This window comes from Heteronotia binoei, chromosome 21, assembly GCF_032191835.1.
Source record: "Heteronotia binoei isolate CCM8104 ecotype False Entrance Well chromosome 21, APGP_CSIRO_Hbin_v1, whole genome shotgun sequence".
Classification (NCBI taxonomy): domain Eukaryota; kingdom Metazoa; phylum Chordata; class Lepidosauria; order Squamata; family Gekkonidae; genus Heteronotia; species Heteronotia binoei.
This window is the reverse complement of record NC_083243.1, coordinates 189390944-189409644: the sequence shown is the minus strand read 5'-3', so window position 1 is coordinate 189409644 and position 18701 is coordinate 189390944. Positions and strand designations below refer to the sequence as shown.

Here is an 18701-nt window from a genome sequence, read left to right as displayed (position 1 = left end):
GAAGGAACTAATGGAAGGCTCTGCCACATAGCACCTTTAGTGGTTTTTAGCTAGAAGTTCGTGTCTGGCAGCAGGCCAGCATAGATGCAGTTCCATGTGTGCCTGCTCAAGAGACCAAAGATGAACAAGAAGCCGTAACCAAGGAAAAAAAATGGTACCAGAACTGCAGAAGCAAAAAGAAATCAAAATATTTCCCCAATTAAGGAGGAGTTTAACCTGCTCTTCTGAAAGCAGTACTTTCAACTTAAAAACTGAAAGTAGAGAATATCCAGTGAATCCCTAGAAATAAGGTCTGTTTTGGGTTAGCTTGGTTGACTGGGGTGCTTGATTGGGAAAGGAGGTCAAGATCTTTCCATGATCTTTCCAGATGGTCCTTTCTGAAAATGTCTTTTCCTTGTGACAGTTCAAAATCAAAAGCAAACAATTCCATTCTAGTAATGAGATCAACTCAGCAGAATATTTTACACTTGTAGTGCGTAGTGCATTAGCACAGCAGCAGTTGTAGCATTTTCACCATTGCAGTATCTGTTTAAGTATTTGCATGCATTAAACAGTAAAGAATGAGTATACTGCAAAAAGGAAGAAATTACTCAGAGATATTGCAAAGTGCATTAATTCACAGGCCTTCCAAGCTTTGCTTTATTTCAGTCCTCTCTAATCACTTTGTCTGAAATGTGTTCATGTCCTTGCAAGTACAACCTAGAAAACAGTTTGGATCTTCTGGTTGAACAGACTTGGCCTCCTGGTTGAACAGTGAGCATGATAATGATAATGCTTAACAGGTAGGTAATCCATTTATTGGGAGTAGTTATGTTCACGTAAAGAACCTAAATTGCCTTGAAAATGTAAAGTATTCTACCCATAATTGCTAAGAAAGATACCTGTGCCCAGTGATAAACTGTTTTTGCTATACACGGTGCATTTCCTCTTCTCAACTGAAGGATAAAAATATGGAGCACAGGTCCATCAGTGGCTATTAGCCACAGTGTGTGTGTGTATATAACATTTTTTGCCACTGTGTGACACAGAGTGTTGGACTGGATGGGCCATTGGCCTGATCCAACATGGCTTCTCTTATGTTCTTATGTGACACAGAGAGTTGGACTGGAGGGGCCACTGGTCTGATCTAACATGGCTTCTCTTATGTTCTTATGTGACGCAGAGTGTTGGACTGGATGGACCACTGGCCTGATCCAACATGGCTTCTCTTATGTTCTTATGTGACACAGAGTGTTGGACTGGATGGGCCACTGGCGTGATCCAACATGGCTTCTCTTATGTTCTTATGGGACACAGAGTGTTAGACTGGATGGGTCATTGGCCTGATCCAACATGGCTTCTGTTATGTTCTTATGTTCTTAACTGCCAGTGGCCCTGTAACCCCTGGTGTCAATGCAGCCCTGCTTTAGAATTTGTTCTGGCAGCTTCAGCAGCTGTCTCACATTCCCTTCCTATAGCCCGAGTGTCACTGAGCACTACCCTGCATTTGAACTCCAATAATCCTGTCTTCATTACACACTGCACCCGGAAACTTTTAATTATCACAAAAAAGAGTAAGTTCAACCAAATCAATTTAGATGTGCCATTTCTCTCAATTACCGTGGAGTACAGAGGTCAGCATTATATTGCATTGTTACGTTCAGGAATAAGGCCTATAAATCGGCACTTAGCTGGTGCGTTTCCATCCTCAAGAAATTATTTCATGTGAACGTGAGGCTGATTTTTAAAGCACAAAGACATCAACTAAGACAATGTAGCATTGATTTGTCTAAGGAAAAAAAATCAAGAATTATGCTTCCAAATAGCATGTAGAAGCTGAAACGCAGACAAATAAATTGACTTTAGAAGACATAAATTCATAGAAAGCATGCTAAATTGGATTACAGATAGTCTGCCGAGATTCTCAGATATGCATAAACAAACCAGCCTGTCACAGGCAGGTTTTACAAAGACCAGAGGACTGGATCCAGCCAGCTTTTCTACTGTTGGAAAACAGAAGGGAGTGTCCTTTTTGAGCACTAAAAAGATTATGCTGAGGACCAGGGCACCTGTGCAGGAAAAAAAAGCACGTGTGATAGGAAGCAGAGTAAGGAAAGAAACTGGGTGAGATTGAATGAAAAAGCTGGCTAGATCCAGCTCAGTTATTCTAAAGGAGCATCTCAGCCAAATTCTGCAGGGAATTAGCAGTTTTACCCAGGCATTTTGACATACCACCTGAAGGTAATGACAGCATTCTATTAGTAATAGCACTTCAGGAAAAGACATTGAATCTAAAAGAAGAATCTGACCTTTAGCAACTGATCAACACTAATGGATTTCATTTTTGGAAGACTTCATGCTAAGTGCTATAATATGTACTGGCATACGAAAATGAGATAAGAAAAGGCTTTTAAATTTGAAGATTTATGGCTTGCCATATTGATGTCAGCGGTAAACTCAAGACACCAATACTGAAGGCTGCAAAAAAGAGTGAAGGCTGCTTTCTATGCAAAAAAGATCACCACTTTGCAAAAGAGGGCCTGCTTCCCTAATCTGCTTTCCCAACAACTGGTCAATGACAGCTCATTAAACATACTATTTCCTATTCCAAGTGTGGGACATGGCTTTAGTTGAGAAGGCCTCAAGCCTGCTTTGCCTGCTCAAATAACTGCTGTAAGGGTTAACACACAGCTACACTTGACTGAGAAGAAGAGAAGACAGAAGAGTCACTAACATCCCAGCCTTCTCTGTAAGACATGTAACTTTTGCCTTACAGCGATTCTACTATTTGTGTAGTGACAATAGAGGTTAGGGTGGGGTGGGGGGGCTAGATCCCAGAACTTGATTTATCTAGTCAAGGTGCAGGTGAAATAAAATTTCTTTCTACGACATAAATTTCGACCAATTAGTTGATGCCACCCTGGCAAAATGTATCAGTAGTGTGTAGTTGGATCTCACAATGATGTAACCGCCAATTAATATGTGTATATGCCAACATGTGCCAATGTGCCATCAAGGCTATATGAAGTACTGACCACCCTGAAAGGGGGTCGAGCAGCTTGGTATGCAGGCTTGGGCTTAGCTCTGTTCCACAATCTATTGCAATAAATTCTTCTTCCTTCTCACCCCTTGGACTTCGGCTGCATGACTTTTATCGGGCAAAGGCATTCTGATTGCAGATTTGTGCAACACAGGGAATAAGGCGACTCCCACTTTTAGCTAAAGTTAAGGGAAAGCAGCAGAGCTGGATAACTGGCAGTCCTAAAGAGTTCCATGAACACACAAGCCCTTGTTGTCAGTCACATACGCAGGTGATTACTTTTGCCCCTAGGAATGAAACTGCCTGTCTTCTAGTGCCTGAACAATCTCCAGGCATGGATCGCAAACATGAAGCACTAGTTTGGAACAGTTGGGAGGGGTGTTAGTTTCTTAGCACTGGGGAGAGAGCCGTATACTGTTCTACACAGTTCACTGTTCTAATGTAAGACATGGGAGGAGATTCGTCCAGTTACACGGATTATGTTAGCCAATTAGGTTGGAGGAATTAATTTGGTGGGCAACGAGGCTCTAGTGAGATCAGGATCTATGTGTACAGAAGATGTCTCCCTTGGAAGTCACCCAATAATGAGATGTTGTCTAACAATCAATGGTATTTATTATAAAATAAACGCAATCGTACAAGGGAATAAAACCATTCAACAAAGCGGCGCGCCAAGTCAAGAGCCTGGGAGTTCTACTGGAGCCTTCATTATCAATGGAGGTCCAGATAGCAGCCACTGCCAAGTCGGCATTTTTTCATCTGAAGCGGGCAAGGCAGTTGGCCCCTTTGCTAGAGCGTCAGGACCTAGCTACAGTGATTCATGCAACGGTCACCTCAAGATTGGACTACTGTAATGCCCTCTACATGGGGCTGCCCCTGTGCCGAACCCGGAAGCTGCAGCTAGTGCAGAACGCGGCGGCTAGGCTGCTACTAGGGCTCCCGAAGTGGGAGCACATACAGCCAGGGCTGCGCGGACTGCACTGGCTGCCAGTTACATACCAGGTTCGCTACAAAGTGCTGGTTATTACCTTTAAAGCCCTATATGGTCGAGGACCTGCCTACCTGAGGGACTGTCTTTCCCCATATGAGCCCCAGAGAGCACTGAGGTCAGTGGGGAAGAACAAGCTGGCTATCCCCGGGCCAAAGGAGGCGAAACTGCAGAACACCCGCACACGGGCCTTCTCTATTGTAGCTCCACACCTATGGAACCAGCTCCCAGAAGAGGTGCGGGCCCTGCGGAGTCTTGACCAATTCCGCAGGACCTGCAAGACCATCCTTTTCAGGATGGCCTTTGCAGATTGCTGATTGAAGGATTGCTGGATTCGCCTAAGTGACTTTCGCCATCATGTTAATTGACAGAATAGCACCAGAAATGCCTACTGTTATTGTTATTGTTAATTGTAAATTAGAATGGTTTTAAGACTAATGCTGATTTTAAAAGTTTTGTATAATTATTATATGGACATGTTGTTAGCCGCCCTGAGCCTGCCTAGGCGGGGAGGGCGGGATATAAATAAAATTTTATTATTATTATTATCATCATCATCATCATCATTATTATACAGACCTAGGAAAACAGCATGAAATAGACAGAGGTAACACAAGGATGGACAAACAGGGCAATACAATTACCTATCGTAGTCTTCAAGGAAGGCTCCAATGGCAACGAAAAGGGGATGGGGGAAAGGACCCTCAACTGATCAGGTATTGGGGGCGTATCTGAACAGCAGGGTAGGGGTACTGTCAGATGCACACCTGTGGGATGTTGGATCAAAGGTTATAAGGACTACCTAGAGCCCTTAGGAGGCAGGAGGTCCAAGGACCTGTGACACGGAGTCAGGTGGGACATGATGCTGCATCACATGGTACATTACCTCAGAAAAGGGGAGGCTCCAAAGTGACAGTTTGGGCAAGGCATGGGTTGAGAGGATTAAAAGAAGCTACACAAACTTATCTAAAATGACAACAGAGAGCCGAATTGATATCTATGGTCACACACAATTTACACAATAGCTCTGGATCTGGATTAAGACTGGTCTGCCTCTTCTTACTCCTCCGGCTGGCATCTTCTTTTGTTGAACGTTCCATTTGACAAAGGCTTGGGCAGTCTGGCAGGATGCACGCCTAAGAGAAGCATAACGGCCTTATGCAGATGTCTGAAGCGATCACTGGATACGTGGGGCTCCCGCTTCTCCCTCATGGAGTCTGGATATCCAGGAAGATGGTCGCTGGTGGTATTAACCTTGACAATGGCTTCCATTGAGAAGGGCTGAAAACCGCTTGACTGGACGGCTCATGGCGGCGCAACTTCTTCCACTGCAGCGGCCAAAATTGTGCACGCACGCAGAAGCTCGGAAATTGCTTTGCTTCTAACTAGCACCCATTTTGGAGAGAGAGAGTGCTGCTGTAAAGATGAGGCTTTTAGTATGCACATAAGTCTATTAGGAAATTGCAGGCCAAAACCCAAGTCTTAGCACAGATGTGTGCGAGCTGAAACTCCAGGTACCCTGGCAACCAAACCAGTGATCATGATGTCCGTATATACTGTAAGTAAAAATGGGGGGTTCTTGCTCACAGTTATGTACATCAGAAGCTGCAACACTAAAAGGACACCAGGTTCTTTTGCTACATCTCTATATGATCAACCCTATTCTTTTTGCCAAATGCAGGAAAAATTGCTAGTTTATTTTATTTATTTATTTACTTCATTTATTCCCTGCACCTCTCCTTAATGGGGACCCAGAGCAGCTCGCATCATTCTCTTCTCCTCACAACAGTGTAGGGTAGGTTATGTTAGAGTGAGCATGAGTGAGGCTAGGTTGAGTGTAAGTGACCGGACCAAAGTCACATTGCAAGCTTCTATGAGAGTGGGGATTCAAACTTGGGTCTCCCAGGTCTTCTAACAACCACTGCACCACACTGGCTTTCTCACTGGCTGGTCAAAACTCTTGGCAATTGTATGACAAAACAGGGCTGCATACACTGTTGTTGCCATGGCTAGGGTTTCACAGTGGACAACTCTCTACAGTCAAGAAGATTAGTAGAATTTCCTCCCCCACTATTTCCTCTTTCCCTTCCTTGGTGTAGACCTTACAGTCCCTCCCCCCTTTCTTGCTGTCTTCCCTCCTTCCCAAACATTATTTCCTCCCCCCTCCTCCTAGCTGACCCATATTGAAATTCTTGGTTTGTTCCTAGCCAATAACCAACTTATATTTTATCTGTCCTCCATCTTCAGCTACATTATTTCATTTATACTCCACCTTTCTCTACAATGGGCACTCAAAGCAGTTCACATTCTCTTATCCAATTTATCCTCACAAGAACCCTGTGAAGTAGGTTGTGAGAGGGTGTCTGACTGGCCAAAGGTCAGCCAGTGAGCTTACATGGCAGTCTGAAGATTCAAACCAGAGTTTCCCAGATTTTAGTTTGAAACTCTAACCACCATACCACACTGGCTTTTGAGGGTTGACTTCTGTAGCCGGCATAGTGTGAGTCATGAAAGTCAGGTGATACTAGGTCACCCAATGGTTGTTGCCAGGCCTAACCCTGAGAATCTCCCCCTGGAACCCTGAGAATCTCCTTACCTTTTACAAACAGAAATCAAAGCTTGAAAGCTGGCAATAATGTTGTAGTTGCTTAGCAACGACCACTAATAGCATCCATTTCTTAAAGCTACAGACACTCCTTTTGTTATTTTATATATATTTATAATGCTCCGATAAATGTTTTAGATTTCAGATTTTTCTACAAACCTGGGTTTCCCCTCAGGTTTATAGAAAGATCTGTCTTGCTTGTACATGGCCCAAATGGCCAGATTTAAGTATCGGTGTAAGACAATACAAATAATGAAATAAAACCGACACTAGGCTTCTCAAGAATAATCGCTAGCACGAGTAGCATAGTTCCGCCCACTCAGTCCCAGACGGAGACCCTGGGTTCTTTATTACTCCGTTTCACAATTTCTTCAGTGGTGTAAGCTACAACAGAACAATAGCCATAGTTAATTAATACTTTAAAATACATTTCATGATAATAATTTCATATCAATTTCATTTACAGGCTGACCTTCAGTCAAATAATATTTGGACGCAGTGTTGTATTATTGAATCAATATTCCAATCTCTACAAAAATCATTAAATGAATTATTATTTCATACAATAAATATTATGTATATAAACAATTTCCAATAAACTATTTTATACAATACCTTTATTCTGTTTCAGTTTCTTTTATTTCATGTACTAAAAATAAACAATAATCAAAATAATTATTACAATGGGATACCTTTCTTTACCTTAAAAATATATTCAAATATATTATTCCAGCCATATGTGCTTACTAGTCTATTATGTAACCTCACTCTCTATATGGAATCAAGCCTTCAATCTGTTTGCGTCTTAGCCCGACTACAAATTGCTCCCATTAATATACTGAAACTTCTCTCACTGTTTAAAGGGACCACATGTCAATTACAAAAAACAGCTGAAATCAATTTGTTGATTCAGTCCGTGGGGAATCAAAGTTTGTAAGCAATGTATGTAAAAAGATTCTCTTCTCAAAAGTGTGCAATGAATATTCTTTCTATTATATCTATGATGTTGAACTGTCTCTAAAATCACAAATCTGAAATCTTCCGACGCATGGTTTTTTTCATTAAAGTGGCTCACAAGAGCCGTTTCTGTCATGCCCCTTCTAATAGTGGATTTATGTTCTATTATTCGTGTTCTTATAGATCTAGTGGACATGCCGGCATATTTAAGACCACATATACATATTAATAAATAAACACACCCTTTGGTTGCACATGCATATAACTCCTCAAGTTCCTTGTCAAACTTAAGCTCTGGTAACGTAACTTTGTTTGTAATCCACACCTGTGCACATCCGCATTTCCTTTGGCCCTTTATAGGGTAATACTTCCTCTGTTCTCTTAAAACATCTATTTTAGTTAATAATTCCCTAAGATTTATAGTACACCTAAATCCAATCATTGGAGGTATATCACAACCAGGAATTAATTTAAGAATGTGCCATTTTCTCATGATAATGTTTCTAATCGCTTTCACCTGCACCATATTCGCTATAGCCCATGTGACTCGGGAAGGTTCCTTTACTTTTTCTTTCAGTTTAAATAATTAACTTCTCTCTTTCCTATCTGCCCTGATCTTAATTTCAATAATATTAAGAGGACAACCTCTATCCATAAGCTGCATGCTTAAATTCTGGCTCTCTCTTTGATTATCACTATTTAAAGTGGAATTACTTTTATAGTATTATGAATTGAATTTAACCATTCAAAAAACAATTTTATGTTGTCATGTTTATAAAAATGAAGGCAACATAAAATTGTTTTTTGAATGGTTAAATTCAATTCATAATACTATAAAATTTTCGGGGGAACATAATGAATCATGCATTAATTTTTTAGATAATGAGGTCTTTATAACCAAAGAGAAGAAATTGGCAGTCAAATTATATAGGAAAGAATTGGATAGGAATTCATACTTATCGTTTCAGTCCTATCATACCCAACAATTGAAACATAATTTACCCTACGGACGATTCCTGCAAATTAAATGTAATTCCACTTTAAATAGTGATTATCAAAGAGAGAGCCAGAATTTAAGCATGCAGCTTATGGATAGAGGAAATCTTAGGGAATTATTGGCTTGATTCCATATAGAGAGTGAGGTTACATAATAGATTGGTAAGCACATATGGCTGGAATAATATATTTGAATATATTTTTAAGGTAAAGAAAGGTATCCCATTGTAATAATTATTTTGATTATTGTTTATTTTTAGTACATGAAATAAAAGAAATTGAAACAGAATAAATGTATTGTATAAAATAGTTTATTGGAAATCGTTTATATACATAATATTTATTGTATGAAATAATAATTCATTTAATGATTTTTGTAGAGATTGGAATATTGATTCAAAAATACAACACTGCGTCCAGATATTATTTGACTGAAGGTCAGCCTGCAAACGAAATTGATATGAAATTATTATCATAAAATGCTTTTTAAAGTATTAATTAACTATGGCTATTGTTCTGTTGTAGCTTACACCACTGAAGAAATTGTGAAACGGAGTAATAAAGAACCCAGGGTCTCCGTCTGGGACTGAGTGGCAGAAATATACTACTCGTGCTAGTGATTATTCTTGAGAAGCCTAGTGTCAGGTTTACGACATTATTTGTACAGATTTAAGTATCCACGGATGGGGTCACATTGAGAATTAGATACGCAAGTGGGGGAACCACAAGGACTTCTAGAGAGCAATTCATTTTCCCCTCCCCAACTATTTTATCTTTCCCTCCCCTGAAAGCCCCCCATAGCTACTCTTTTTTCTTGCCTCCTTCTCGCCTTCACATTCACCAGTCCACCCCGCCTTTATTCGTTATTAATTTTAATTTAATTACCTCTTACTAATATTCTTATTTTTTTCATTTATTGTATTTTAATAACTGTATGGTTTTATTCTGACGTACACCACCCTGAGCCCTTGGGGGGACAGTGGTCCATAAATTCAATTATAATAACAATCTGTCCTCCTCTCCAGTTTTCCATCTTTCCCTATCCACTGTCTTCCAAGGAAAAATCTGGCCAAGTTGACAGTGCCACCTGCCAGGCCCAGTAAGAATTTGTTAGGGCCACCTCATTTCCTTCTGTACCCCTTAACCTACATTATTTTTAATTTCCTTCCTCTAGGCAGCCCCATGTTCTCTAGATCCTCATTTTTTCCGACTTCCTTCTCTCCTTCCCACCCATCATCCTACCTTTTATTTACTCCCCATCAGGGCTTTTTTTCTGTAGAAAAAGCCCAGCAAGAACTCATTTGCCTATTAGGCTACATCCCCCGACACCAAGCCAACTAGAACTGCATTCCTGTGTGTTCCTGCGCAAAAAATACCCTGCTCCCCATCTCCAGCTATGCTTGTTATTATTTTTCTAAATTTATACTACACCTTCCTCCATAATGGGAGAAACTCTTAGCATATCCTTTCAGCTCCAATGGTGCTACAATGATTTGCTATCCTGAAAAGACAGCAAGTGCTGCAACGTTTGATTTGTTCAGTCATTAAAGAAGACTTTGCTTTTTAAAAATTCAGAGCTGATTACTTTAAATATGAAAAAACAGATCATAGAAAAGGCAAAGGGAAATTTATAGTATTGGTAACTCAAATGGTATTTCTTCTCAACTAGACATCCATTTCAATATGCTGTACTCAGCTCTGCTTTATAGCTATACACCAAGGACAATTTTGGAGTCTCAAAATTAATTTCAATAAGACAGACTACATATATAGATATACAGAAAGAGTGCTCAGCAAAGCTGTTAATTAAACAGTCAGATGGTATAGCTGGGGGAAGAGGTGCTCCGGCTATACGGATCGGCAATAAAAAATAGCACAAAATCTCCAAGTTCGTTAACGGATCTCCCCAGGATGAAGGACGGCCACTCCTGATGTTAGCACTTCTTCACTGTACCAACAATGCAGCTCTTTGAAACAGAGCACAGTATCAAGCCAAAGACTTGTTTCTTTGGTTTGGTAAAACAGCAATGAGGAGCTTGAAGCTCTTCAGCTTGCTCAAACCTGATTGCAATAAATATTCAGCCTATAAGAACCATTCTAGCTGTGGCACACATCAGGTTAAAGGAAAGTCTTCTAAACCTCCTACCTCAAAAGAAAATCTTTCAAATGGGAGGAGAGGTGAATTTGATGCGATAGCGGATCACTGCATTTGCACAAAGCTTCAAGCAATGGTCACCAAGGTGTGAACATATGAAGCTGCCTTCTACTGAATCAGACCCTTGGTCCATCAAAGTCAGTATTGCCTTCTCAGACTGGCAGTGGCTCTCCAGGGTCTCAAGCTGAGGTTTTTCACACCTATTTGCCTGGACCCTTTTTTGGAGATGCCAGGGATTGAACCGGGGACCTTCTGCTTCCCAAGCAGATGCTCTACCACTGAGCCACTGTCCCTCCTGTGAACTCTCCTGCTGCCTGTCTCCCAGAGTATTAACTCCCAAGTCCCAACAAATGCCTTCATATGCTATTCTACTGCTGGTTCACTTTTAGCAAACTGAATGTGAATCAGGAATGGCAAAAAATTAAGATTTACCAAAGGGAAACAAAAAGAGGGGGGACAGCAAGGAAACTACAGGAAACAGAACACTCCCTCCAAAGTACTATGAAATGGTAATGAAGAGGTAAAACAGTACAGAACTCAACACAGCAGCAAATTGTCTTAAACCATTAAAGAGTGGCACTAGCTTGCTGAGCAAGCACATAATCCGTGGTTTAAAGTCTGGTCACAAAAAGGTCAAAACCCTAGCTTGACTCTTAGTTCAAGCATCCCATCAGCAGCGACAGAACAAAGGGTACAGACAAAAGATGGTGAGCAAACCTAAAACATAATGTGCAAGAAAAAATACTGAACAGTGAAAGAAATTTACTATGCTAAGTCAGAAAACTGAAGAAATTCCAGAAATGTTACTCAGCCTAGCTCAAACCCATTACTTCCGTATGAGGAACAGTACAATGAACCTATTCTATTCCGAATATATCATATGAATGTAAAAATAAAAGATGTAACTGAATCAGCAAAACATAATTTGCAAAATCAGTCATTTAGCTTATTGTAAGCACCTCATCATAGATATGTAACAACTTGTATTTTTGGACATCTTGTTTTCCCGGATTTCAGATACATGCTGGACATTATACCACAGCAACACATGCATATATAATTATCCCCTGAAACTGTAGGCAAGCCAGGCTAAAAGTTGTAATTTATTTTAAATATTTATATCATGGCTTCCTTAATTTGTCCCAAATACCTAATCCATCTCTTTAACAAATATTTGTAACCATAGAGCAGCGGTTTCGAAAAGCTGTGTTGGCAAACTTTGCTCCAAACTAGCTTATCTCGACAAGTTAAAAAAAGGATTCCAGCCACATAATTCCTTCAACTGCTTGTGTGGATTTGCATATTTGTTGCCCAACCTTGTGCTATCAATCCAGAAATTCAGTTCTTTTAGCTGTACTGCAAGCAGATCTACAAAATTCTGGTTGAAGAAGGGGATTTATAAATTGGTTTTAGATGCCCTTGGGGGAAGGGGAAGTTATGGTTCAGAACTGACTGCAAAAAAAAAAAACCCAGCATGGTCACTATTTTCAATTCAAAGTTTAAACAGTTTTACATATTAAATCTGCAACCTAAAATTGCTTTCACAAACATTCCATGTTAATGAATAATTATTACCACACCTGTTAATGAATACGAGATGTGAACATAAATACCTGTAGTCAAAGGCAGGTGAATGACAGTGGTTACACAGGTCAAAGTGAACCAGATGGATGCTAGAGTCGCCCCTGACAATAGCAGGATAAGTATAAGTTTCAGCATTCCTCTGATGAAATCTGCAAATCTAGGGGGAAAAGACACGCAACACATTACAAACATGTCACACATCTAAATAACAAGAGCATTATACTTTAGCCCTGAAATGCCCGGAAAGAATTATTGGTCATTGGTGATTCCTGAAATGACACTCTGAAATTTAAGCCAAGCAGCAATCCGCATTATCAGACCATTATTTTTCCCTTTCTGAACAGCACATCACAATGCTTTAATAGCAGAAAGCAGTATCACAACAATCCTCACTAACCTGAAACTTTTCTCATCAGCTTGCAAATGAAGTACTCCCTTACCCAATTGGTAATTAAACTGTGGAATTCACTGCCAGTAAATGTAGTGACAGCCGCATAGCTGGCTTGAAAAGGGTAGCAGGCAACTTAATGGAGGATAAGTTTACAGAAGGCTAAAAGCTATGGCGACTAATGGGAACTTCCTCATCCAGAGGCAGTAAACATCTGAAAACCAGTTTTAGGAGGCATCATCATCAGAAGGTGTTGGTTTCTGTGCCCTTTGTTGGTCTCCATGGTAACTGGCTGCCCATTGCACGAAACAGGACGCTGGATTAGGTCACTGCTTTGATCCAACAAAAATAATGCTTTAAGCCAAAAATTCAAAACAGTGCTTCAGAAATCAGCTTAGCACCCACATTATCCAAACCATTCATCCGATTACAAAAAATGTAAACCTACCTGCCCACACACCTAGTGTTTCACCTGGCGTATTTCAGCTTCCTGAAAATTAAGCAAGGGGATGAAAAAGCTCCATGTGATGCACCAGGACCTTTGAATAAGGAAGCAGGAAGGTGCTGGGCAATTAGCAATGTTCGTAATTAGCAAAAACAGAGCCACTGAGATTAGTGTTTGTGACACAATCCTTAATCTTAAATTCATAACTATACCCTGTACAGCAGAGGTGGGTAGAAGGTCACCTGGGAGTGACAAGTCACTCTCTAAGCTCTCTGCCTCCAGTCCTGCTGTAATCACCTTCTGCTTCTCTCCTCTTTCTTTTTCATTTAAGAAGCCAGCTTTGCTCTAAAGATGGGGAAATGATAGCACCAGCATCCTTTCTCATTCACCTCTCTTCCTCCTCCTTCATGCATGTGCACAGACCCACTCTTGCTCTAATTAAAGGTGCATGCTATTGACTCTTTCGTCTGGAATCAGAGCTGCTGCTTTCCTTTTCCAGAAGAAGGGAGGTAACAGTATATTTCTGTCCTGTAGAGCAGAGGCCCCCAATCTTTTTTATCCCAGGGACCGGCCCCAGAGCCAGCAGCCGCCCCCCCATGGTGCCTCCTCCCCCCGTTTCCTCCTCCATCCTCTGCCCCGCCCCCCGCAGCCTTGCCGCCCGCCCCCCTGCAGCCTCACCGCCTCCTGTTTTTACCACTTTAAGGCTAGGTAAGGTGAAGTGCCTTCCAGACTGACCTCCCCGGCTGCCAATCAGCTGATCCAATCAGCTGGGAAAACTACGGCCACGCAGCTGTTTCAGCAGTCGTTTGCTGCCGCCGCTGCGGTTTCCCCCTGCTGACTGGATCAGCTGATCAGCAGGGGGCGGGGGAGGTTGGCCTGGAAAACACTTCATGGCACCTTCCCTGGTATAAATGGGGGATGGCGAGGCTGTGCAGGGGGGTGGGCGGGCGGCTGCGCGGCCCACCTGGAAACAGGCCATGGACCGATACCAGTCCGGGACCCGGGGGTTGGGGACCCCTGCTGTAGAGCACAGTGATGGTTTGCAGAGAAAAGGTCTCCCTACCCAAGAACTACAGACCTTCACTAAAACTATTGTAAATTTTGTATAGGCTGCTATGTTGTGATAGGTTCCACTCTCTAAACAGCCATTTTGTGAATGGTAGCTTCACGAAACAATTAAGGAGCTTCCAGAAACATACCCTTGTCCTCCCTTACTGTATAGTACTTAGCTCTCTGTTAAACAAATGAAACATAAGAAATATCAAAGAGGAGGAGATTAATTCCTTCCTACCACAGATGCCCTCCCCCCTCCCCCCAATAAAGCCTGGTCCAGTATTTTACATCCAGAAAATGCATGTTATATGCCTACAATAGTGAAAAGCCATCATTTGTTGCTCTTGATCCCACTGCTGATTGCTACAAAAATCATACCCGCAAACAAAGTTTGTTTTGACTTTGCTGCAGTTTAAAAGATGAAGGAAATTCTGATCTGTGAAGGACAAAGTCTGAAAAATATCTGCGGCTATAAGTAAGAAAAATGCCAGAAAAAAAAAGACTGATTTGTGTAGCTTTGTAGTAAAAAAAGAAAGTCACTGTTTGAAGTTGCTTCCCCCTCCTCTCCTCAAACCAGGCTCGTTCTACAGCTGCCAACAAAAGAGCACAACACCTGCCAGCTGCCGAAAATATCCAAGGTTCTTCAATCATAAACACACTTCATATAAATTATCTCAACAGTCTTGGCCTGAGCTAGGAGAGTAGCAAGACCGAGCACATAAATCTCATGTGGAGGAAGACACTATATTCTATGGGTAACAAAATAATGAAATCTAAGAGCACATTTTCCAACTGTGTCTTCCTTTGACAGGCCTAATTTTGTACCACAGGCACAAACATTTCTATTGAATAGAGAGAGAGCTTTTTGCATCACCAAAAACGGGAACTACACTCAGGTGTAGGGCTCTTTATTTAGGACGTAAATAAGGTCTGCAAGTAGTGTGCAATTATATTGTAATTTAGCTGTGCTGGCCAGGTGTGAGAGGAGAAGGCATTTACCAGGGGGGAAGTAAAGCTACACTACACATCTTCAATGGAATTAGCAGCTAGAAGTACAAACAGCACGCGCACACACCCCAACTCTATTACAAAAAATAGTAGGCTGCTGCCTGGTAAGTTACAGGCTGACAAAGAAATACACAGGCCTGTCACAAGACTCATTATCTAATTTTCCTAAATACAATTTTATCATAGACATTATTTAACTCCACACACTGTTGCCACCTCCTAGCTAGGGTTCCCAAGTCCAACCCCAGAAATATCTGGGGACTTTGGGGGTGGAGCCAGGAGACACTGGGGTGGAGCTAGGGGGGAGGGGGGGGAAACGGTGAGCTGCCCCGTCTCGGAGCGGGCGACGCCGCTGCGCAGCTGACGCCTCTTCTCTGCTCGCCATGGCTGCTCCTCCAAGATGGGCTCAGCCTGAGCCCATCCCGGAGGAGCAGCCACAGCGAGCGGAGAAGAGGCTGCCGCGCAGCGGCCGCCTCGCCTGCTCCACCTCTGGGGTGGAAGCGGAGGGGGGGTGGAGGCAGGCCGGGGGCGTGGCGAGCCACGAGTCCGGGTCCCAGAAGGGCCCAGATTCACGGCTCGCCATGGTCCTGGCCTGCCTCGCCCTCCCCTGCGCTGCTGCCGCCTCTTGGCTGCTCCTCTGAGATGGGCTCAGCCTGGGCTCATCTCGGAGGAGCAGCTGCGGTGGGAGGGGAGGGGGCAGCAGCAGCGCGGCGGCCTCGCTGGCTCCGGGATGCGGCTGCTCGCCATGCTCCCCGGCGCCGCTTCCATCCCCTCCCCCCGCTTCCGTTTTTTGGGGGAGTGGGGGAAGAGGGTGGAAATCCTGGGGTCCCCCGCCAGGACGGGAGGGTTGGGAAGCCTACTCCTAGCTCTTGATAATGTGCCCCTATCAATGGCTTCCACTATCAAGAGTCTTGGCGTGATCTTGGATACCACCTTGTCTATGAAGGCCCAGGTCGCGAAAGTTGCCAAGCTGGCATTTCTCCAACTGCTGGTTAGGCAACTGGCTCCCTACCTGACCTAGCCATGCTAATCCACGCAATGATCATCTCCAGGATATACTGTAATTTGCTTTATGCAGGGCTACCCTTGAGACTGACTCGGAAGCTCCAATTGATCTGGAATGTGGCTGCGTGGGTCTTTACGGGGACCCCTCAAACTGCACACATTCGACCTGTGCTGTGTGAGCTGTGCTGGCTTCTGATGGAGCACTGGATCTGATTCAAGGTTCTGGTTCTAACCTTTAAGGCCCTTAGTGGTCAGGGACCCACATACTTTTGGAACCACCTCTCCCAGTATGCCTCTGGAAGAGTGATGCGCTCAAGCAATAGGAACCTTCTGGTGGTCCCCGGCCTGAGAGATGTCCAGCTGTCTTCAACTAGGGCTAGGGCCTTTTTGGCCCTGGTCCCCACTTGGGGGAACTCTCTGCCTGAGAACATCTGCACCCTATGGGATCTGCTAACTTTCAGTAGGGCTTCAAGGTGGAGATGTTCTGCCAGGCATTTGGTTGAGGACAACGTTGGTCTGGCACTCTCATACCCCACCCCACCTCCCTCCAACTCTTCCACATCCCTATTGAAAAATTTCTTTCATCATCTGGACATTGTATTGATCTATTTTTGATGTTTTTAGCAGTTAATACTGTTTAATTTATTTCATCTGCTGTAAATACCATACCATACACCAGGGGTGGCCAATGGTAGCTCTCCAGATGTTTATTGCCTACAGCTCCCATCAGCCTCAGCCATTGGCCATGCTGGCTGGGGCTGATGGGAGTTGTAGGCAAAAAACATCTGGAGAGCCACCGTTGGCCACACCTGCCATACACCTTTATTGTATATGTTCCTGATGCAAGCTGACCTGAGCCCTATTCTTAGCGACGGGTGGCCAACAAAATGAATTTAATAATAAACAAACAAACAACTGCTGAATAATCTTAATTAGCTTAAAAAGGCGGACTCATCCATCAAAAATTGACAAATTTGCACAAATTTTGGGCACGAAAACCTTGTGTTTGAAATAATATAATCCCTCAGCCAGAGCATTAGTTTTTCACAAAAAAACCACAAATAAATATACTGCAAAGCTAAGTACCAGGCCCTTCAAGAGACTTCACCTTGCTATAGAATCTGAAACCAATTTTATAGCAGTTCTACAAGATATTAAAAGGGATATTCTGAGACTGAAACTAGGCTAGATATTAACAGATTAATATTACCACAAAAAGTCAAGATTTACATGATTGCTCTGAGTCAGCAAATCTGCTAGAGCTGCTTTAAGGTTAGAAAAGGATGGCCCTCCAGTTTCAGAAGACTCCAATTTAATGACACAGTATAATTTACGAGCAGGAGGAAAATTTGGGCACGCGCTGCTGTGCCGTATTAAAAAAAACATCTTGTAAGAACCAGGAAATGATTTTATACCAGAAACGCTCAGGATCAGAGTTTTTATTAAAAAAAGACTGGGGCTAGAAATTGTTACAGTTGCAATTCTGTTTCCTTGATCCCATTGAAGTCAGCAGAACTGACTGGCATTATAAAGCCGGCTATCTATAGCCATGAATCTTATTCCACAATCTCTTGATTTTTGTTATTTCACTAGACATTGCCCACTTTCAAGTATATCTTTGCAAACACGACAAGCAGCTCGCTTAAAAAAAAATAATAATAAGGATAAAAAACCAGTGGGTGGTTTTAGGTATATGCTGCTGAGTGACTGGCCCAGGGTCAAACGAGTTTCCATGATAGAGTACAGAACCGAACTTGGGTTGTCCATATCCTAATCTGACACTCTAACCACTACACCACATTGGTTTAGGATATAGAGTACTTTTAGGAATCATTTTTGGTCATTCAGCTTAAGAGAGCACAAAGCAGCGTATGATTTAAACTTGGGCCCTTAATGTCTATAGTTCAGAATTCAGGGTAGTAAATTTCTCTACAAGTTGGTTGTGTAAACCTATAAAGGAAGAGATGTGAGTGAACATGAAAACAGTACAGATGGCCCTTGATTATTTTACTGAAGTGGTTCATCCCACCATAGAATCATGTGGATGGAGAGTAGCTGACAAACACAATAGCATAAACTGCTCAGTTTCATGACTGAGCAAAGGGAATTTCAGCACTTACAGGCAGAAAAATCCACAGAATACAAAATTACTACTCTAGAAAATAAACATATTGTCAACTCAGACAAGCATATTAGTTCTCTTACAACTGCCATTGATAACAAAAATGACCTCAGTGGGTATTATTTCAGTATAACTAAAAACAGGACTTTTTTGTAGCAGGAACTCCTTTGCATATTAGGCCACACAACCCTGATGTAGCCAATCCTCCTGGAGCTTACAGTAGGCCCTGTAATACGAGTCCAGTAAGCTCTTTCAGGAGTGGCTACATCAGGGGTGTGTGGCCTAATATGCAAATGCATTTCTGCTACAAAAAAGCTCTGACTAAAGAACTATTCCACTGAAGAAAAATAAAGCTACATGGGAGGCCCCACCCTGT

General features: G+C 42.4%; 1 protein-coding gene across 1 annotated transcript in view; it reads right to left on the bottom strand.

Annotated features, from left to right (window-relative positions):
- Positions 1-18701, bottom strand: part of SLC49A4 (solute carrier family 49 member 4) — a 166759-nt gene that overhangs the window by 33647 nt on the left and 114411 nt on the right. Inside the window, exon 7 of the mRNA XM_060262634.1 lies at positions 12334-12461. Within this exon, the coding sequence (XP_060118617.1) occupies positions 12334-12461 (128 nt within the window). The remainder of the gene's footprint in view (positions 1-12333; positions 12462-18701) is intronic.